Source organism: Physeter macrocephalus, chromosome 9, assembly GCF_002837175.3.
Source record: "Physeter macrocephalus isolate SW-GA chromosome 9, ASM283717v5, whole genome shotgun sequence".
NCBI classification, from domain to species: domain Eukaryota; kingdom Metazoa; phylum Chordata; class Mammalia; order Artiodactyla; family Physeteridae; genus Physeter; species Physeter macrocephalus.
The window spans coordinates 68249308-68272544 of record NC_041222.1 but is presented as its reverse complement, the minus strand read 5'-3'; the positions used below and the strand labels follow the sequence as shown (position 1 = coordinate 68272544).

Sequence of the window (23237 nt, the reverse complement as noted above, 5' to 3'; positions counted from 1 at the left end):
TTATACTTACAATGCCTTATCGGTCTGCATGTCTCTGTGTTTGTGATTGTGTCTGTCTGTACCTGTGTGTCTGTCTGCATGCAGAAAAAATTGTTGCCATTTTTATTTTTAATTGAAGTAAAAGGCTGAGCTACATGTTGAGGCTGACACCAAGTTCAACAGAGACCACACGTGTAGAAGTGAGCAAGGGAGTGCCTGCATTTACTTAAATCAAAACTGAAGCCAGAGCTCAGTGTAGGAGGTAACCATGGGAATGTAAGTGCACTGGGAATTCCAGGGGAAACCTGGAGGAGGGCATTTGAATTGCCCAGGGAGAGATATAAAATTCAGTCTTATCTAGAAAATGTTAACGGTGGCTATCTCTGGATGGTGGTATATTGTATACACAAAGATAAACATTTAGAAAATTGAATTCTTTGAAAGGAAAGCAAGTGACTTGTGCTTTACACACTAAGCCTTGGATTTACAGTAGTGTCTTTCATCATACTGAGGTGTCAAAGCTGCCTTCTGTGTGTCCATGTGCCCTGCACAGGGTTATATTTATCTCAGAACAGATCACATTGCAGTGGAGTGCCAGGAAGCTTAGCATGGCTGACCAGCAGAGAGATGCAGTGTGTGGTCAGAGGCTACGGAATCAATCACCTTGGGTGTGAACCCCAGATCTGCCACGTATTACCTGTATAAATACAGGACCATATACAAATTACGTAGCCTTCTGTGCCTCAGGTTGGTCATCTGTAAAATGGAGGTGATGATACTTACCTCTAAGCACTTCACTGAGGATTAATAAATGTATAGCTCTACACACCATGAAAAAATCTTTTGTAAATTTTATGAATGATGTGTGTGGCAAATAGTGGAACAGTCAATAAACAGTGATGATAATGATGATGATTTATGATTCTCTAAAGTTGTGGGACTAATGAAGAGAAAATGGGGTTTGCTCCTCTGCAAAGTAGTCACAACTGTATCCTCCTGAGGTGTGATCCTGTCTGCAGAGCTCATCACAGGGAAAAGCTAACATTTTTAGTATTATTTTCATCTTATATCCAAAGGAAATGAGGTCCCGAGAGTGAGCTAATGAATACTACCCAGCACAATAATGGTGAAGTAGGACAAGGATCCTTTTTAAAATTTATTTCACATCCTTTTTTCCATGTAGTAACACACCAGAGAAGCAACACAGACATGGGCAAGAAGTGAGCTCAGTTAGCCTGATTGGTCTCTGGACGCTGGGAACTACATTCCATCCAACTTCTGGCATTCTGGGCTGTACCGCTAAAGCTTCCATCCTCTTAATTTGTTAGCTCTTCAAATGGACTTGACTTCTAGTAGAGGCCATAAAATTTTAATCTGTGGTTTTTTTAATGATGAAATCTGACTCCATCTAAAAATGGCATACATTTATAGTCTAAAGTCATCAGTGGGAAACAAGATTTACCATGTGTTCTACCAACTGAAGTCCAAAATCCCTGGATTCAGAATTTTAAAATGTGACTAATCTGCTAAAGTCCTAGGTTTCTAATAGAATTTTTGATTCTCCTAATTTTGGCTCCTAGAGGAGTCAAAAATTGGATTAAACTGACTTTAGTTCTTAGACTGTAGAATGTACAATGTATGCAAAGGAAGCCAGAATGTTTGCTCTATTGTGTGTATTTGAAATTAAAACTTGATTGCTGAGGCTAGTGTGACTAATTTCAAAATTTAAACATTTGAAAGGGAGGAACACTCCAATGGTCAACTTAAAAAGAAATAACCACACATTCAATAGTCTTCCCCAAGCGTCTTCAGGTTTTTCTTTTCTTTTTTTTTTGGCCCTGCCACAAGGCTTGAGGGATCTTAGTACTCCCACCAGAGATCGAACCCGGACCCCCTACAATGGAAGCGCCCTAACCACTGGACCTCCAAGAGAGTTCCCAAACTTCAGGTTTATAAGCAGTAAATCTCACAGAGTAAATGAGACGATGCTAACTCTCTAATTCAAGTATACATAATATTAATATCCATGCAATAACAGTTCATCCACCCAAAACTCTGCTCTCTAGCAAACAAACTTCAACATAACACTGACAAAAATCAACGTTATAAAGTTCATGACTTAAGATGCATCCCTTTTACTCCTAGAAGAGTCTCAAACCTCCAGTCAACACCTTACCAGACTTTATATAGGCATGATTATTCTGTTTCCAGTCTACAGCAAATAGAAGAAACAAACTAGCTTTCCACAGCTCATATTTCAGTTTCAAAAACTGTACTTTGAGCCACTATTGATTTAGCCAATAATTCCTCATACAGGATACCCGTCTATCACTCCCAGCTCTGGGCTGTTTTGCCAGAGCAAATCCTACAACTTATGCCAGCGGTTCCCTAAAGCGCTTTTGTTTAAGCAAAGACATACTTTTAATGAATGTCGTATCATAGAGAAGATAATATGTGAACTAAATAGAGTAGAGTTACTCTGGGTGAAGTTGGGGCAAAATAGAGGTGTAGGGCCCAGAGATGGACAGGCATAGTCCGCACCCTCACCAGCTATGGCAGCCGCGTGGCACCTCCTTGGAACACCCAGAGCTCTATAACACAAGTGTGAAAGCCACTGGCCTACAGTCTAGTGCGAAATTTGTAGAAAATCAGACATACTCAGGTAATTAGTTTTGATATAAATACCAAAGAGCAGCAATCAGCTGAGAACACTGGCTCTCGGGTTTGGACATGTCACAGGGCCACTAAAATTACAAAGGAAGCCATGGTGGAAGACTGTGGAGAGGAGTGGTGGGCTGCATCCCTCAGCTTAACTCAGCCTCAGTTGACTGTGGCTCCCAAGGTTGATAAGGAAGTTGGTGACGGGAGAGCTAAAGACAGAGCCAGAGTCACACCACATTGAAAGATGCCCTTTGACACCAGGCATTCTTGGACATTCCCAACTATTTCATGACCCTAAAAACAAGCCATGACTCTTTTCTCTGTTAACAAATAATAGCTTTTCTTTACTAACAAAGAGTGTGTGTATGACACTCAAACCCCATTTCTGATACTTAAAACCCTCATCCCTCACACTTCCCTGAATCCTCACTCCTCAATCTCTCAGGGTTAAGTCAAGTAATGAGAAGAGGTCCAGGGATAAGAGGAAAGTATTTGTTTCAGACATTACTTGATTATAATGTGGCAGCATCAGAAGACTTGGATTAGCTCTGTGACTTCACTTTCCACGGGGTCCCTTCTGGTTTATGGTCAATGATCCCGTGGTTGAGACATTTATTTTTCTCTTTCAGTTCCCATGACAAAAGGGAGCTTGCACAACTGGGTTTATGTTTAAAGACGATAATTAACAGATGTTAAAACCAAACAATCAAATCTGTCTCTCTGTCTCTCTCTGTGTATATATACAAGCACACTTATATACATACATACATATATATATATATATACACAGAGAGAGAGAGAGATGATATATATCTTATATCATTAAGAAGTGTGTCGAGTTAACTATAGTGGCTGGATTTTTAAAATGTTTTTCTGTGTACCCCAATTTTTCTACACGAACATGAATTATTTTTGTGATCAGAAAAATATGCATCTTTAAGGAAGCTAAAGCAAATGCCATAATTTGGAATAGCTACCCAGAGTTTTAATCTGTATAGTAGTTTTTATTCCCAAACTTTAAAAATCAACTGAATACTGTGAAAGAAACATTTCTCATTGTATTTTCTGGCCTTATTTCAATAAGCCATCTGCATGTCCCAATAAAAATGTCCAAGGAAGAGATTGTTTCTGGAATCCATTTTCTGTAATAACTGGGCATTAACATCTTTACAGTCATGAACACTTTATGACTCAAAATAGATTGCAGTCCTGATAAATATGGGTCCTTTAATATTTATTTTTATCCTGTTACATGATAACAATTTAATAATAAAAATCAACAGAGTATCTCTAAAACCACAAAAATAATATATTTAATGGTCCTTTAGACCATTCAGAATATAAATTACTTTAAAATATATCTCCTTATTATAAAATCCTTCTTAAAACACCAGATCAAGCCTATCCAAACATAGTGAGAAAGGAGAAATGGTTAGAAAGGAACATTCTTACTCTTGTTAACATTTTGATATATATCCTTTCTTTTTTTCCCAGAAAGTATATAAAGAGAAATTGCAGAAACCAACATATATAATTTTTTTGTATGGTAAAAACCAAATACAATTTCTTATCTTGAATTTTTACTGAATCCTATGATAATATTTTAGATCTTATTACAACATTTTGCTTTACAGTGCCACATTTCTATCTAAAAAGCTACAATGTATGAGAGTGAACATTTAACCAACCCCAGCCACGTATTATTAAGTATTCTCTTTTGTTTTTTAAACTTTGCTAAGTTGATATGCAAAAATAGTATCTTACTTTGATTTTATTTTAATTTAGAGGGTGAACTTTTTCACATGCTTATTAGCCATTTGCATTTCCTCCTTTGTAAATTATTTGTTCCTCTCTTTTTTCTATTGATGTTTTGATATTTTTCTATCAATTCCAATAAGCTTCTTTTATGGAAATATTTTAATCTCTTATACACCATATTTGTTGCAAGTATTTTTCTTTTGTTCTTTGCCTTTTAATTTTGCTTATTGTTGGATTAACAGTTTACATATTTATGAAGCTATAGGTATTGATTTCTATTTTTGTGGTTTCTTCCATTGTTTTTAAACTTAAAAAGGCCTTTCCCATATGAAAAGTCAATAAATATTCACTTCCATCTTCTTCTTTTGATGGCTTGATTTTTTTTTACACTTACTCTTTAATCCATTTGGAATTTGGTATATGGTAACAGATGGGTTTTTTAAACAATTCTTTTTTTCCAAACAGAAAACTAATTTTCCCAGAGCTGTTATTCCTTTCCCCACTGATCTGTGTCCTTTATAGGATATTAAATTTTATATAGGGCTTCCCTGGTGGCACAGTGGTTAAGAATCCACCTGCCAATGCAGGGGATACGGGTTCGAGCCCTGGTCCAGGAAGATCCCACAGGCCACGGAGCAACTAAGCCCGTGAGCAGCAACTACTGAGCCTGTACTCTAGAGCCTGCGAGCCACAACTACAGAAGCCTGCGTGCCGAGAGCTCCTGCTCCGCAACAAGAGAACCCACCACAGTGAGAAGCCTGCACACCACAACCAAGAGTAGCCCCTGCTCGCCGCAACTAGAGAAAGCCTAGGTGCAGCAACGAAGACCCAATGCAGCCAAAAATAAATAAATAAAAATAAATAAATTTATTTTTAAAAATTTATATAAACTCAGATTTGGTTCTGGCCTATCCAGTCTGTTGATTTGTGTGCTTATACCCTTGGACTGTACCTCACTGTTATTACACTATTATACTCTGCCTTAAGATCTAGTAGAGCTATTCCCAAGACATTATTCTCTTTTTTACCCCAGAACTTTCTCAACTATTCCTCCTGTTCATTCTTCATGATAAAATTCATAATTATTTTGTTAAATTTTGAAAACAATCTTTTTTTAAAAAAAATGCTACCTTATATTTATTGTATGTATCATTTACAGGCATCTTCACAAATAGTTCCATTTGGTCCTCAAACTCAGGGTAGACCAGTATATGCTAACCCCATTTAAAAAAAAATTTTTTATTGGAGTATAGTTAATTTAAAATGTTGTGTTAGTTTCTGCTGTACAGCAAAGTGAATCAGTTATATATATACATATATCCACTCTTTTGTAGGTTCTAGAAAACAATATCTTTTGATGGGAATTATTAGGAAGAAATGTTTAGAACTTAATGTGATGAACATTACAAAACCTTGCTGTGAAATATATAAGAAAACTACAGTAATTAACATTACATATCAGTTTTGTGGAAGAAAACATGACAAAATGTATCTTTTCCCCCAAAGCATCAGATTAGCAGAAATCTATTCATTTATTGAATATCTACTGTGGCTACAACCTGGACTAGGCTCTTTAAAAACTGCAGAAACCATGAGTCATACGTCCACAACAAGAAAATCCTTATTCTGTCAGGAATGACCGGCAGGGGCAGTGTTAGGGAGTGGTAACTCATCTGGGACCTTGTACTTCTTTATTGCTTGTGCCAAAATATGGAGGAAATATTTTACTGGATGAATACTTGGATAATCCCCTTGGAGTAGGGAATGGAGGGTAGTAAAAACTCCCGAAAGCCAGGCTTGAGTAATAATACAGGGCCTCTGCTAAGATTCCAGAGGAGAAGGGGCCGGACAGCTAGCTGGCTGTTGTTTTGCAGTGGTGTATGCAAACGGCAGTGAAAGTGGAATTGCCTGGAAGAGTAGAGGCAGAGGCAGGCAGGGAGGAGAAACGAGGAGGCTGGGAGTTGGAGAGGAATTTAGCCGGAGGACCAGAGAGTTATCTGCTCGTGAATTTATTATTCTGCACGCTAGACAACACAAATCATCTTCTCCTTTGACCCACCAAAAGCTCTTCGTTACTTGCTGATCGACAAAGTTGGATCGTTTCAGGACCTTGTTTGGCGTCTCAGAGTGCTGGGTCTTGCTTCTAAATGGATGCGGGTGAGAAAAGGCTTGAGGCCATCCAGTCAAATCTGGGCTACACAGTACAGTGCTGGAGGGGCAGAAATCCTGCACCCATGAGCCCTTCTGGCTGAGCTGGCTGCACCCAGCCACATGGTTCCATCCCGTCACACCTCCACCTCTACTGCCTGCTGTCAGAAACACCCTCCTGCGTTTGAAAGTCTGATTCCAGTCAGAGGACCCTGATTGCCCCAGACTGAATCTGTGCTTGCTTTCTCTCCTGTGCTTCCCCTGTACTTCCATGGAAATGTTATTGCAGTTTGAGCTGTTTAGGAATTTGTATCAACAGTGGATCCTCATCATTTGTTGATTCCATATCTGTGAATTTGCCTATAATTTATTTACAACCTCAAAATCCATACTCTCGGTGCCTTCCCAGTCACTTGAACACATGTGCAGAGCAGGGAAAACCCCGAGTCCTCAGATGCATCTGTTCCAGACTGAGGTGAAACAACGCATTGCTCTACTGGGCTCTCATACTGTAAACCAGTGTCCTTTGGACGGTATATTTGGTGCCACTTTTTCACATTTTTGTGTTTTTTTTTGGCAAAAGAAACAAACGCAAAACTGGGTTATGTATTGATCAGGTGACAAAAATGTTGCAACTAGTAGAAATCTAACCCAGTTTTGGTGGTTTACAGAATACAACTACTACGAATAACAAGAATCTACTATATGTCTGTCTGCAACTCACATCCCAACAGGAACCTCTGTAGCAACACGGACTTTATATTTGCTGACCTAGGGTTGGGCAAAGAGTAGGAGCTCAAAAAATATGAAAGACTAGAATGGGTTAGGAAGAAATGCGATAGGTTGAAATGGGATGGAATGGAACATAGTAACGTTTATACAGCATCTTGGAGACAGGATGCTCCTAGGAGCAATAGCTAGTGGCATAGGGATACAGAAGAAATAACGATAGCTAATATTCATTGAGCGTTTTTTATGAACCTGCACTTGGCTAAGCATTTGACCTACATGTATCATGTAATCCTCACAACTTTTTAGTGCGGTAACATTATTATCCCCCTTCCACAGGAAGGTGAAAATGACTTGCCTGAGGTCACATAGCTATCACATTGCTGAATGGGGCTCCAGCCCAGATTCATCTGCCCCCAGAGTCGCTGCTCATAACACCACCTGGTCAAGGTGAAAGATGGGCTTGGTGAGGGTTCTAAACCATGAGTTCCATCAGGTAGTGACCTCTAGGAGAGGAAGAGGGCCTCTAGCAGAAGTTAGCCTGAGTCACTGGCTCTCCCAGCCTTCCTGAGAAGACAGTGATGCAATTAATGGTGATTTTTTTCCTCCAGCTGGCAAAAACACTGTTTTTTGTTTGATTCCAGAAGCAGCTGGCAGAATTCATGTATTACTCATGATGGAATTACACTCTGCTGATGGTTTATGTACTCTAGAGTCAGGCAGTGGTCAGGGCTGTGTCTAGGACTGTTGTGAGATTACTACAGGCCTCTGAATATGGCTGAGCTTCTGCAGCTGTTGTGTGTTTCTGGCTCCAGTTCCACACCTCTTGGCAGATGGTTTGTGTGAAAAGGTCTGCTGACTCTGGGTGTGAGATACACAGGGTGAAGGGGTCTGGGAGAACCAAGCAGCACAAAACCAGCCCACGCTGCCTTTTAAGCACTTATAAGCAAAAGAAAGGAATTTATAGATGAGTGATTTGGAGGATCTTCAGAAGGCCACTCCTTTGAGCCCTTTTGCTAGTGGAGAATGGCTGATGCTGAGCCAGTTTATCAAGTCAACCCTAACCCTTCCATAGCTGCTCCAGTGGCAAACACCCCAAATATCTTCCATCACCCATGGATGGTGATGGGTGGATGGATAAAATTAGTAACAATCTTAATATTTACCTAGTGTTTAAGTTTAAGTATTGTTCTAAATGGTTTACATGAACTAATTCATTTAATCCCCACCCCCACCCCCCCAGAAAAAATCCTGAGAGGTAATTGCTATTATGATGCTTATTTTACAGGTGAAGTTAACTTGCACCACAGCACAAAGCTAGTAGTGGCTGTAGTAGATTGAATTGTTGGCCCCAACTCTTCAGCCTTCCTTGTATCAAACCCTTGCTTTGGCCTCATCATGGGCAGAGTGTAGTTTCCGAACCTTGACTTTGGGAATGACAGTGTGTTGGTTCACAGCCTAGGCCTTAAGAAGACTCACTTGCTGTTTTGTTTCTAATGGTGATGTGTTTCTAACATCACCATTAGAACAACATCTCCTGGGCTGATCCAAGAAGGATGAGATACATGTGAGCGGAGTCACCCAGACAACCCACACACGTGCAGCAAGAAGCAGAGCTGCACCAGCTGCTGCAATCTGAAGCAGAACCTCAAAGCTGTGCTCAACACAGATGAGGCGAGCCACGGATCACACAAAGACTTATGAGGGATAATAAATGTGGGTTGAGCCACTGGGTTTTGGGAGTAGTTTGTTACACAGCAATAGCTAACCAATTCAATGATAAAACTGGAATGCAAGCCCAGGCAGTCTGACCAAACAGTACATGCATTAAGCTCTAATTTATATTGCCTTCCACACTCTCTGTTAAAGTGAAGAGACAGCCTCTAATGAGCTGAGTGAGCTTGAGCAAAGTGCTGAACTCCCTGGGCCTCAGTGTCGGCATCTATAAAATGAGCAGGTTGAATCAAACAAGCATTTCTTATGGTATCAAACATTAGCTCCATGTGATACTCAAAAAAAAGGGGGGAGGGATTCAGTGATTCTCCTGGAATTAGTATTATGCAAAGACCATTCAATAACACTGGACTAGATCATCTTTTGAGTCTTTGACCATTCTAATATTCCTCATTCCAGGTAACAGTGTGTGGCACCTCCATGTACCTCCATTACCATGTATTTGTGAAATTAAAATAATTACCTAATTCAGGCAACTTGGGGACAACATCCATGGGAAGGAGAGAATGTCTGTGATGGAAGAGGTTTTTCTCTACTTCCTTCAAACCTCAGCATATTCTCCCAGCACCTTGAACCAACAATGGCAGAGAAGACCTCACCCCTTCTCCTACTAAATCACCCTAGAATCAGGCTTACAGAAAAGCACATGGAAACAGGAAGCTGCCGTGACATGGGACATCTCTCAGAAAGGAATCTATGCTTACTTACTCCACTTCCTCACCTCGCCCTTACTCTTCAGCCCAAGCCCTGCCCATACACTGAAAATGCCTTGCAATGATACCTAATTGCCAAATTCTCTAGTCTCTCTCCTTACGCTGGCTCCTGACTCTGTAAATTTTTACGTAGTTGAAACTCCCTCCTCCTTTGGCTTATCTCTTTGAATGCCTTCAGTTTCCTCTTCCTCCACCCGCATCACCCCTTGACAAAGGTGTTCCCAGAACCACCCTCTCTCCTCTTCTTGGGCAATGTCATTCCCTCACACAGCTTCATCCTATATCCTGACAACTCCCATAACTGACTCTGGCCCTGTCCACTCAGCCAACCTCAAACCAAGTTACCTTCTTCCCAGCCCACCTCCCTAGCTTTATTCCCTGTACCATAGAAGGTAGCCACATAGAACCACATAGAACCACTGCAAGAACCACTGCACAAACATTTCTTAAACTTTTTATTCCTCATTTTTCATGCTTTTTCCTCTGCCCAGAATACCTTTCCTCCTCACTTCCGCTGCTGCTTTTCCACAAAGCATAATTCTGCTCATCCTACTCAAATGTCACCCTCTGCTGAGACCCCTGTTCTCTTCCAGAATGACTCCCTCCAGCCTCGATGCTTCCAACATGCACTGTCTGCCTCTAACAGAGCAGAGCTTCTCACCCACCAGACTAAAAGCCACTTGAAGTCAGACCCCTCTCTTAACCATGCTTGTAACTCTAATGCCCAGCAGATTCCCAGAACATAGAAAGAGCTCAGTAAATGTTAGCTTGAATGAATGCTTATAACTGACCTATCCATTCCTCTACTTTGGGCATGGCCTACTATTTTGCTGGCTGACTACTGGGTCTTTTTTGAGGAACACTCAGTATGCCCAATGTGTAAACTAGGTCTTGTCTGTAAATTATTAATAAATGTCCACTTTCCAGGTTTCCTGAGAGGAGCAATATTAGAGTCCAAGACAGTCTTTTGAGACAGGTTGATCACCAAAGAGACTCTCTTCCACTTAGTCCATGTCACTAGGATAGTATTAATTATGTGCCCAAATTACTTTTCTATTTTTTATTTGAACACACACACACACACAAAATAGAGTTCTAAAAAGGATAGGCTCTCTCATTCAGTTAGAGCGGTGTCTCTTAAACTGCACTGATGAATACGTCATTTTCATGATTCTTGCTGAGTCTACAGGAGACTTGTACAATTATTCTATTAACCATTCTCTTTAAATTAACTCATCTATTTTTTTCCTTAGCCTCAAATAATGCCAAAATACTCATTAAATTACATGATTGATGTGATACATACACACATACATCAATGTATACAAATAATTTTTATAATTAAAAATGTTCTAAGCACCACATTAAATCATCTTTCAGGCCAGCAGTAGTATATGTAGCACACTTAGGAAAGCACTAGGTCAGAACATTTAATCCAATGCAAAACTATTTATTAAAGCATTTCTCGTACTGATATGTCAAACACAGACCATAGCTTAGTGGGCAAACCATCAAGTAAACTGTAAATTGTAATTTAATATTCTAAGTACTATGGCAGAGACAAGCACAAGGGTGCCTGTATCCAACACCTCTTGGGCACCAATGCAAATCTTCCCCATTCCAGGTCTTGCTTCAGCTGCTTCTGCAGCCGCAGCTGAGCAGGCCTCCACAAGCTTTGAGCAGGTGTACTATCAAAGTAGCTCACACAGAGTCCATGGGAGGATATCTCACTTCCTCCCTTGGGACTTTCTCTGGCACAACAGCATAGGACCCCAGCAGTAGCTTATCAGTTTCTTGCATCTATATGACCCTTGAATAAAGGGGAGGAGAGCAATGGATGAATGCCCTTGAGTCTCATTTCATAAGGCTCCTCAAAAGGTCTGGAGCACCAGGCATTTGAGGCAGTGGCCAATGTGATAACACAAGCTTGTACACTTCCATTCCCTTAGTCCCTCACTCTTGCTCCCTGGGATCACTTCCCAATAATCTACCTGCACATATGCCTTTGCCTCAGTCCACGGGTTTTTTGTTTGTTTGTTTTAGTGGAGTTCAGGCTAAGGCAGGGACCTAATCCATGCAAGAAGGTTAGGGAAGACTTCTTAGAAGAAATGACACTTGATATAAATCTCAAAGCATGAATAAGTCAGGTGAAGAAAAGAAAGTGAAGAGGATATTCTGGGCAGAAGGGACACTGTACACAAAGGCCTGGATGCTTGAAGGTGTAGTTTTAGAAACTGCAAAGATCCTGGAATGACTGGAATACACCCCCAGTGTAGCCTGAGGGACTAAGAATCACAAGAGCCTGGTGAGGTAGGCAGGACTGGCTCCTGAAAAGTTGCTGACCACAACCAACTACCACCGCCACCCTGCTCTTTGATTCTGGAGTGGTAGCAACGAATAGCAAAATAGGTGGGTATTTAAATCAACTCTGGAAGATTAGAAAGTGCTTTCCAGATTCAAGAGGTGCTGGACACAAAGAGGAACTGAGACTAAGAGGGGGAGGAATTAAAGGCAAGATGGTGGTGAAATACGGGCAGAGCTATGATCACACGCACATACACACATTCACTCCAGGATGGGTCCAAAAATTCAATAATGGGCTTGGTCTGAAGTGAAGCACACTGCATTGGGAATTGACAATGCCACAGAAAAATTTCAAGGACTAGGAATTAATAGGTTTGGAATAAATGAGGTGGGAACAATCTAGGGCAAAGCATCCTAGAGCCTCTGTTTAGTCAAGACTTGAGAAAACAGGAAATTGGGGGCTGGCAGAAGAAAAGTCGGGAGCACCATCCTGCCAGCTGGTAAGGCCATGGGAAGGAATTCCCTCACCTGCACTCCAGATATTTAGCAAAAACCCAAGAACGCACAGCTCTAAGTTTTTCTCTCTTTGTCCCTGAGACAAGGCCAGGCTTGGGGTACCAATGCTGAATTATCCCAAGGGAAGCCAGGGAGCTCCATCTGGCATAGAATACGAGTTGCCTGCCCTCATAGATGGAGATGTGCTTTGAAAAGATTGGCATAAAGTGACATAAGATCCTCCAGCTTTGTTTAGAAGTAAACAATTTAAGAACATCTGATTTTTATTGAGTGCTCATCATGTACCCACACCATACTAAGTAATTTTAAGTAGTATCTTTTAAAATATTCCCCTAAAACTACACAAATAAGTACTGTTATCAGTCTCATTTTCTGGAAACCAGCCTGAGATGACCATGAAACACTAGTTGGAACACAGTGAGGTGTTTGAAAGAGCCCAGGATTTGGGTTCAGGTCATTCTCAGTTTAACTCTTTTTTTTAAAAATTAATAAATTAATTAACTTATTTTTGGCTGCGTTGGGTCTTCGTTGCTGTGCATGGGTTTTCTCTAGTTGCAGCAAGCGGGGGCTACTCTTCGTTGTGGTGCACAGCCTTCTCATTGCGGTGGCTTCTCTTGTTGTGAAGCATGGGCTCTAGGCACGCAGGCTTCAGTACTTGTGGCTCGTAGGCTCTAGAGCGCAGGCTCAGCAGTTGTGTCACACGGGCTTAGTTGCTCCGCGGCATGTGGGATCTTCCCAGACCAGGGCTTGAACCCGTGTCTCCTGCATTGGCAGGTGGATTCTTAACTGCTGTGCCACCAGGGAAGCCCTCAGTTTAATTCTTGCCTCCATAATTCCTACTGAGATTGTGTGGTCACTAAGGACTATTCATTTTCAAGAGACAGAAAACAACTCAAAATAGCACAAGCAAATAAAGGCAACTGGCTGTCATAACTGGAAGGGGCAGGGATGGGTCTCCGATCTAAAAACATTGGATCCAGGGCTCAGATAATTTCAGAGTGCCTGTCTGGGTTCTGTTCTCTTTGTCTCTGTCATCATTCTTTCCTATCAAAGACTAGCTTCAAGTGCCAAGGGAAGCTGGCGGCTCCAGGTAAACAGTGTCCTCACTGAAGAAAGAGAACATCTTGCTCATAAATTCCCAGAGAAGAGTCTATCTGGCCCAACTGGGTCATGCACCCTCCATCTGAACCAACCGCTGTCTTCAGATGGACAGTACACTCTGATCAGTGATTGGCAGTCCCATAAATGGAGGGAAAGCAGGGTGGCTTTTGAAAAATAGGAATGTTGGGCAGTCCCAAATAATGAATGTCCACAACATTTTAACCTTAGTCAAGTCACAGCCTTTGTGAGCCTCAGTTTCACCATCTATTTTTAAAACAAAACAAAACAAATAATAATACCTATTGTGTGAGATTGTTGTGAGATATTAAAAATCATATTAGGACTTCCCTGGCAGTCCAGTGGTCAAGGATCCATGCTTCCACTGCAGGGGGCACAGGTTCAATCCCTGGTTGGGGAACTAAGATCCTGCATGCTGCACGGTGCGGCCAAAAATAATAATAAGAAAAATAAAAATAAAATAAAGAAGAAGAATTTTGAAAAATCATATTAAACACTTGGCACATAGCGACATTCGGCCGATGGTAACCATTTTTGTTATTCCTGGTACTATTATTGTTTTGCGGTTGTTTTTGACACAGGGATCAGAATTCAAAGCCCATCCCAGATTCCCAGATGTCTAAAGCACTCCTGTCCCCAGGGTGGAGTCCCCTTTGGCTCTGGAGCCAGACGCCTTGCACAACCCAGGCCCTGTGTGCCAAGGTTAAGTTGGTTCACCATCTGACGGCCGCGGAGCAGTGAGTGCCTTCCCAGCCCCAGCAATGTCAATACTGCCTTCCTGACTCCGCCTATTGTATCTGGAGGAAAGTGGCCGAGCATTGTCTTCCAGCGCTCCCCCCAGGAAGCATGATATCACCCTCTAACAAAAGCGGGAAAGCTGACAGATCTGCTGAGATGGGTGTGACCACCACACACACCTCACTGGTCAAGCCCTGGGCAGGCAGAGCAAACAGCAGCCGCCCACATGCCCCTCAGCTGGCTGCCTAATGGGTTCCTTTTGGTCATCTTTAGGTTTTCTCCCTCTCTTTGTTACGCGCGTGCGTACCATGTTAGACATGGCACCACTAGGCCGTGGGAACGCACTCCCTCTAATCAACAGTTGTGTTGAAAAGAGTCAGGACTCTGCCCATCTGGCAGATCCATGTCTCCACACCTGCCCCTGCAGCCTTCGGAAAGAAACACAGGGAGAATGATGGGACTGAAGGGACAAAAGGAGGCGGTGGGGGAAGGATGTAGAGGAAAGCAGACAAGGCTCAATCTAAAAAACATTCTGCACCTGTGATGCAAGTTGAGGAATAGTCTGGCTAGACCGGTGGGAATTGGGTTATCAGTTTAAAATTCCAGAAATAAGGGAGGCAACTTTACACATTCCCTTTCTTGAAGGCTGGGAGTGATGCTAGCTGATCTTCTGACATCCTTCTAGCTCTGGCACGGTAATGCTGTCAGTGCAGCTGGCTCTCTGTAAAATAACACACCTGCAGTCTGGTGCCCCCATGCCAAGCCCAGAGGCTGTCACTCTGCTGTCCCCATCTTACTGTCCCCTTCTTTAAACTTTCTCCTTCCTTAGCTACCACAACACCAATTCTCTGAAATCCCAGGGAAGGAATCTGATTGGGTTTGCCTCTCCTGGCAACTCCCTGACTGCTTCTTCATAGAACCCTTGGCTATCTGCTCTTTCTCTTCCTTTCACATAAGTCTTGGTGGACAACCCATGTCTTCGCTTACCATAAACAAAGATTTCTATGTTTCAATTCCTTGCCCGACCCTCTTCTTCTGAGCTTCAGACCCAGAGAGCCAAATTTTGCCAAATATCCACCTTTAACATGGAAATTCAAAATCAACATGTACAAAATAATTACTTGCTTCATGCCAGCCTGTCACCAAGCAGTTCCTTCTGCCATGTTTCCCAACACAGAGAATGGCAGCACCGTTACCCAAACCAGAAGCCGGGAGCAATGCTTACTCACCCCACTTCCCACAACCTCCAATATATAACCAATTACCAGTCCCTACAGTTTCACCTCCTAAACACTTTCAAACCACTTCTTCATCTAAGTCTCCCTGCCTGGAGTGTTGGGAAGCCAAATTGGTCCAGGTCTAAGTCTCTGCCATGTCAATACATGCTTCACACTATTATCAGAGTGAATTTTCCAAGACATAAATCAGATATGATAGAACAAACACCATACTAAATTTCCATGTGTACAGAAAGAGGTACAAATGACTTAAAATGGCCTATGAGGCCCTTCCTGATCTGAACCCAGCCTTAATTCACCACCTCCTCCCTACATTCCAGACTTACTGAGCTGGGCAAGCTGAGCTTGCCCAGCTATTTCACACCACCTGCTCCCTCTGATGGGAAGTTCTTTCTTCTCTTTTCCTTTTTATCTACTTAGTTTTAAAATCATTTGGCTATGAGTAACTCATAACTACACTAGCCATAATTTTTGGCAATATTCATTATTATTTAGGAGTTCTTGCAAAGTGAGGAAGATCTATCCTACAGATTATTTTCAATACTAAATTTTATTCATACTAAATTTAGCAATAAATGAGATTGACATTATATGTTTTTAGCCATTTATGTTTAATTTGGATTTTAAAGTTGCTTTTATTATTGAAGCCAATGAACATTATTATAGCTCTTGAAAAGCTAGATTTTGATATACCCCTACTACATTATTATTATTATTTTTTGCGGTACACGGGCCTCTCACTGTTGTGGCCTCTCCCGTTGCGGAGCACAGGCTCAGTGGCCATGGCTCACGGGCCCAGCCACTCCGCGGCATGTGGGATCTTCCCGGACCGGGGCACGAACCCGTGTCCCCTGCATCGGCAGGCGGACTGTCAACCACTGCGCCACCAGGGAAGCCCCTTACTACATTATTTATCATAGTATCTTACAATTTATATGCCTACAGTCATCCTTCCTACTAAGATGTGAGTTTAGCAAGGGGAAAAAATAATTCATCCTTGTTTGCATTCCTGGTATCCAGTACAGTACTTGGTGCAAAGTAAGCCCTCAGTATGTCTTTATTGATTGAAATGATAGTTAAGTTAGTGAATGAATGAATGAATGAAAGGTGGGCAATAACTCAATAAATGTCTATTGAATAAAACTGTGTATCTTTAAAGTAATATTCAACAATCATACAATACCTAATATTATGTAAAATCTTGTTAAACCCACTTTCGTGAGTATATCTTTTATGTTTCACACCTAAGGGAAAAAAGGGATTTTCTTTTGACCCTATTTACATCAAATATTTAACATAAGCCAACCTTTTAAGATATGAGTGAATACTACTTGCAATATATATGAAATTGATTATTGCCATCCTTTCAATGTTTAAAAGCCCTTTGTACAACAACAAACAATTTCCCTCTTTTTTTCAGGTCTGCCATGGTATACCAAAAGTTTCTTACTATGGCATATTAAACTCCATGCACTTTGGAGAATAAGAAGTAAATAATATCAGTTGTCAACAATGTTAGAGGCTAACTGGGCTAAATCTATGTGTCTAAAGCTCAAAGGCACAGCCTGTGTGGGAAGGGAACTCAGAATTAGGGGAAGAACACGAGGAAGAGTTGGCCTAGGCAAACTGAGTTGAATTTTGTTTGCAGAGTGAACATGGTGGATGTCATTTCCAAATGGATAGAACAGCATGAACAAGAGCCAAGCGGAAAGTATGCATAGATGGTGGAGATGGGCCTGGTTGAAGTAGAAGAGCCATGAGCAGGGATAGGTGAGGGAAAGCACTGGAGAGTAGGCCAAGTGTTCTGGCTTGTCAAGTGGGGAGAGATCAGCACAAAATTTGAGAAACTGGTTTATGTTGAAGTCTTTTAGGACAATGCTTTTATGAGTAGTAAGTGACTCCCCTACACCTGGAAAAGATTAGACTTGTCTTGAATGAGCCCAATGTTCCTCATAGCAACACTTCTCTTTTGATTACACTAGCTTCACTTACTAAGAGAGTTCTTACTGGCTGAGTACTTTACATGCATTATCACATTTGATGCTTATAACAACTGGGAAAAAGTATTCTCAAATGTAAAAGATGAGAAAACTGTGCTTTAGAACAATCAAATAACTGGCCCATGGTCATCCAATTTGAGCTTAATCCCAGGTGTGTGACTTCACAATCCATACTCTTAACTCCTTCTCCTGCCTTCTTGATGAGATCAACCTCAGGCTCATAGAGCAGTGTCTTCAAAAGTGAGTCATCATAGCACAAATGCATGTGGTTTTTCTTCTCCTAAGGCATGTTAACTGAGTTACAATTCAGCATAAAGTGACCATATCTGGGTCCACATTCAGAAAACAAACTCAGTTTGATTTCAGTGGGCAAAGATCTTGGTGGCTCTTCTGAACCTTTATCTACCTGCTAAGTGGTCAGTAAGGAGCCACAGGTAGTGAAATGAAAAGGATTTTCTTTTCACATTCCTAAAGACTATCGATCACCCAACCCATGCCCGAACCCTCTCCAGTGTGGGAACTCACTCCCGAGGGGGATAGTGATCCAGTTTTTAGAAAGTTTCCATCAACAAAGCCAAACTCTGTCTTTTGTGCAATTCCCTCCACCCCTGGATCCTAGACCTGACAAAATACAGTGTCAATCTATGGTGTCTGCTATGTGGAAACCCATGAAAATGCTGCTCCTTCATCTCTTCTCTCCTGACTAAATGTTCCCATATGACAAAATTTCTAAAGCACTTACCTTCCCATTTGCCTACTATGTTTGCTGTCAAATTCTTCAGTCTTCAGTGTTTAATGGATGTGCTTTGAGCAGCAGATTGAAGTGATTACCATCTCTAATTCTGACCTTATATTTTTACTATGCAAACGGTTACAGCCTATGTATTACCTTTTTAGCAAGTAAAGCATGTGTTGGCGCCTATAAATTGGCTCCTTGCAATTCATCAAATTTTGTGTATCACCAAAACTTGGATGTCATTCACTAGAACTCTCAGCAAACCAGGTCTCTCTCACATTGAACATACATCATCTATTTATTGAATCCAAATGCATAACTTGACATTTATCTATTTTGACATTTATCTATTTATCTTTTGGGTTTGGTTCATCCTTCCAGCCTAGACAAGTCTATTTGAATCCTGATTCTGTGCTCTTACCAATAAGCCATCTACAGGGAATAAGCTGGTGACACAATCACACACATATCTTTTTAGGAATAGAGTTCCAGGAGATGAATTGATAATGTCAGAAAAAACTGGACCCCACCCATCTGAATCCCCCAGAGGATATAGCATAGTCTTCTGAGATGAACTTAGAAGAGTTCTTCCCCCCTGGAGAGATGTCTTAGAAGGACTAGACTCTTGAAGGAAGCTCTCCCAGGGTAAGGCTGAAAGGGAAATGCTGAGAGCTCCCAACAAAAACAATGTTTAGGAGGGAGCATCTGTCAAGAGAGCAAAACTCCTCCTTCTGAGAATAATTCCCAGGTGTGTCTCTGTTCCCAGCTTCTACGCCTCCACCCTTGATTACTCAGACTTGATAACTAGCCTTCTAAGACCAACCCTAATCAGGAGGTTCCATCTGGGACCACTTCACTGACCTTATAACTGAATTTCCTCTGCCACTCCAGACAAGATATTCACTATCTCTGAACCCAGGTTGTTACTTAAAATGTCAAATGAGACAGGAGAGAGGCATGAAGGCATGCTACTAGAGGCTTCCCATTGGATCAGTGTCGATCACAAAGGACATATTATGATAAGGCAGAAAGAGTGATTAGTTTTATTTTGTTTTTCTCTTTGGGAGAGCAGCCTGGTTTGGTGAGAATGGGAGAGTAGGGAAAATCTAGTATGTTTCTTAGAACTTGTTTCTAAGCTGGTATTGGCCATGATCTGCTATTGGGAGGGGAATCTACCAGAATCTAGGTGGATTTGAGGGAAGCCTTCTAAAAACTACATACCTCCTCCAACCCTTTTATGGGTTAGCATCTACCACCCAGAGTCACCTTCATTGAGGCAAATGTGATATTTTTTTCAGTTCTATTTGTTCAGAAAAAAGGAATGACGAACAACCCACCAGACTAGAGAGAAATCTGTAAGTTACGAGCCCCTTGCTGCATTACTGTAGTCTACCAGTGGAGTTTGGTTTGAAGAATGGGATCCTATGCCTGTAGACATAATCATGCTGATTCTTGTTGTTGCAATTATCAGGACTTCAGTATTCATATTCATGGAGGCTTAGATGGAAAATCTAAGTTAGGATTTAGCATAACATACCTACTCCAGAAACCAACCTTGCTGGTATTACCCTTCCTTTCAACAAGAGCAACAACGAAACCCCTTTCTTTGGGCTTCACCCTGCTTAAGTTAGTGCTGTGCTTTTGGTTTAGACACAGAGTAGCTATTTTGCCACATAACTTTTTTGTTTGATTTTATGACATCTTTTCTAAGCCTATATTGCAAAGTGCCATAACATGGTCACTATGGGGAAAAAAGATGAATTAGAACAGAGTGTGTGTGTCTCTGTGTGTGTATATTATTTAACCTAAAGAGTATCTCAGAGCAGCTGTGGACCCCTGGGCTTCGCATGACTATAATCCCTGATATAGAAGCAGTTCCAGATTTCATGTTACTGATAAATGTCACACAGAAAAAAAGCAAACCGAAAATGGAATTATGATAACTAGTTGGCTTAAAGATGCATATTGTTGGAGAAATCAACATTATTTCTACATGAATATAAAAAATTTCTACATAAATACTGAAACTATCTCAGATAATCTTTCATTTTCAGCAGTTTACACATTCTTAGTCTTAAATTATTAAATCCTCAATATAACTGATCACTGAAAACAAACTGAAGAGCTATAAACGAACATGTAATTCTGTTATCTTATTGGAATATTTTTTGAATATTTAATAATATAATATTGCAAACATGAAAAATATAAACTAATTAGCAGATACTTATGTATACTTGGATCAAGTTCTACTAATATAATATAGCCCACACCATTAAGTTCAGTAAATTTTCCCAAATTCATTTCCTATATCAATTCTATTTTCATTACAATAATTCAAATGCTTTCAAACTGAAGGGGAGAGATTGATGGCCATTATAGTTGTTATTTGTATTTCGTGATTTGATACCACTTTCATAGGTATCCCATAGGGTGAGTGAACTATAAGCCACGCCGCCATCTAGAGAATCTGAACAACAGACAACTTAAATCTAAAAACATTCAAGCCAACCATTCCTTAAACCCACAATAGATTTTGTTACTCTCCTGTGCCCAGTGATCTGGGTAATTGACTAAACTTTCATTTCAATGGGCCAATAAAGACTTTACAAATTACTATGTGCCAAATATTTTTTAAATAAAACAAAAATTATACAGTCCTAATCTCCCTGACCCAACTATAAGATAAAAACCAAAAAGCCTAGCGTTTGACTGCTTTGATTAAAATAAGATACAAGTATGAAATCTTTATAGAAAAGCATTTTTGTTCTCATTTAAAAATGACAATCTGTACAATGCCTTAAGTGGGTCCAAATCATTCTCAGCATGAATTTGATTTTTTTTTAATGACTGAAGATTTTCTTTGAAGCAGGTAAAGCCATGTTTCTTCTTTTTCTATAGAGTAAGGAAACAATCTAGAACGAGGAACAGTAAAATAACGCACTATGGTAAGCGTGTCTCTTCAAATAAAGTGACATAATCAGTCCTCACAGAGTCTGTGGTAACACAGCGGGCAATAATCCAGAAGAGAAACTCTAGAAAAATCACTTCATGCCACAAGGACTTTCCATGTCAATCCTTACGTATATTAAACGGAGACTCATGGAGAAACAGTCCCTGTGCCACAGCTGCCCCTTGTTAACCAGCACTAAGCATTGGTGAGACAGCCCAGAATCACTAACTCTGTTAAAAATATTTTTTTAAAGATAATAAAGCCAAACCTTACCAGAAAGGAGCAAGCTGACTCCATAGAGAACTAAGCCGGCTAAAGAATCCATGCTTCCCCAAATCTCTCCATCCAGTTTCCACAGATGTGCATGAGGTCCCAAGGATCCTTTCAAACGCCCAGAAGTTTGTGACTTTCCATTCTCATGTCCTACTAGGTCTTGTTTACAAGTCAGAGGCAAGAAGGAACAGCACAGAAGCGGGCTGTAACAGTCTCATTTCTGTCTGAGCACAGGGAGTTTTAAGTTCCTTTTTCCTGTTTCCTTTGTAGATTAGGATGGGAAAAACTGTATCTTAAAGGCATTTGGTATCAGCAAGGCTGGGGGCACTGTAAGCCCTATCCATCTTGCAATTCATCAAAACACTTATCTATTGCAGTTGCTTCTGCTGCTGCTTTTGCTGCTGTTGGAGGGATAGAGGAATTTTAGTTGGAAGTGTGGGTCCTGGTCAGCACTTTCAGAAACAATAGGGGTATCCTCTGCTAGGCGGGAAACTGAGAATAACAAGCCCTCCACCTATGTATGGTATGCGCTGATGACTGGCCCTTCTCAGCCCTCTAACAGCTCTCCCGGGTCTACTTGGGAGCCCTGACAGAAGGGGCTTTTGGGTGTGGGGAGCAGTTTTGGCTTTTGTTTTCTTGTTTTAACCCACATGGTTTGAATTGGGAAGAGAAGTTTTCGTGATGAGAGAACACAACCCCTAAAACAATTAATTTGGGTAATTAACAGTGAGGTCAATGCTCACTGTGGCCACAGAGACCAGAGTCCAAAATTGTTAGCCTGTTTTCTTACACACAGATGGCTTATCTTTTGGCCAAGAGCCCAAAGATATCCATGCTACTGGCCATCACGTTAATTTTTTATTAACAATTCATCTGAAGATGATCTAATTTCTTAAAGAATTGGCAAAGAAGGGTTTTAGTAATACTAAGAGGGATTTCGTGGTTACTGGCCAACTTACTCTCAGAAGAAAATTGTATCCAAAATTTTAAAAATAACCTGTGTAAAAACCAAATACTATAAGTGATTAGATTGCAATAAAAATATTATCCATAAGAGCAGAGAGAGTACATAGGCCAAAAGGAAAATAACCATTGGGGTAACCATGCCTACAATGAGATCAGAGACCCTAAATTTATCCAGATGACAATTTCACCAAAATACAAATTCTGACTTTAGCATAGAGAGCCGATACCTCAGTCATCACCTCGTCTTCATGCCGGAGGAAAGAGTTGTCTGATCCTTTTTCCTACTCACCACAGGAAAAGGCAGATGTTGCTAGTCTTGCCTGATTTCTGTCCCAGGTTTTATCATATCAGCGATGATCTCAAGAACCAATTGACGTTTCCAGGCAGCTGGGGTAGAAAAGCTCAGGCTGTGTTTTCATGCAGACCTGGCTTCAAATACTGGCTCAGCCATGTGTGGTCTGAGACAAGTTACTGAAACTGTGAGTCTCAGTTTCAACAGCTAGAAAATGACAATAATCTCTCCATCAAGGGGATTTTTGAGAGGATTAAATGAGGTTTAAAAATCCGTAAAAACATCTGGCACTGTGTCTAATTCATAGAAGGCTTTCATTAATTGTGTTAACGTATTCACTTGCTTTCGTCTTTCCATTCTGTCTCTGATTTCAGTCCTAA

General features: G+C 40.9%; 1 protein-coding gene across 3 annotated transcripts in view; it reads right to left on the bottom strand.

Annotated features, from left to right (window-relative positions):
- TEK (TEK receptor tyrosine kinase) overlaps nt 1-21954 on the bottom strand; it is a 102527-nt gene extending 80573 nt beyond the window's left edge. The window contains exon 1 of one of the 3 annotated variants that reach the window (XM_007108993.3): nt 21600-21954. In XM_007108993.3, coding sequence (XP_007109055.1) covers nt 21600-21651 — 52 coding nt within the window. In that variant the 5' untranslated portion in view covers nt 21652-21954. The remainder of the gene's footprint in view (nt 1-21599) is intronic. The other 2 variants (XM_007108994.2, XM_028494035.1) reach the window with 2 other exon arrangements.
- Nucleotides 21955-23237: the final 1283 nt, after the last annotated feature.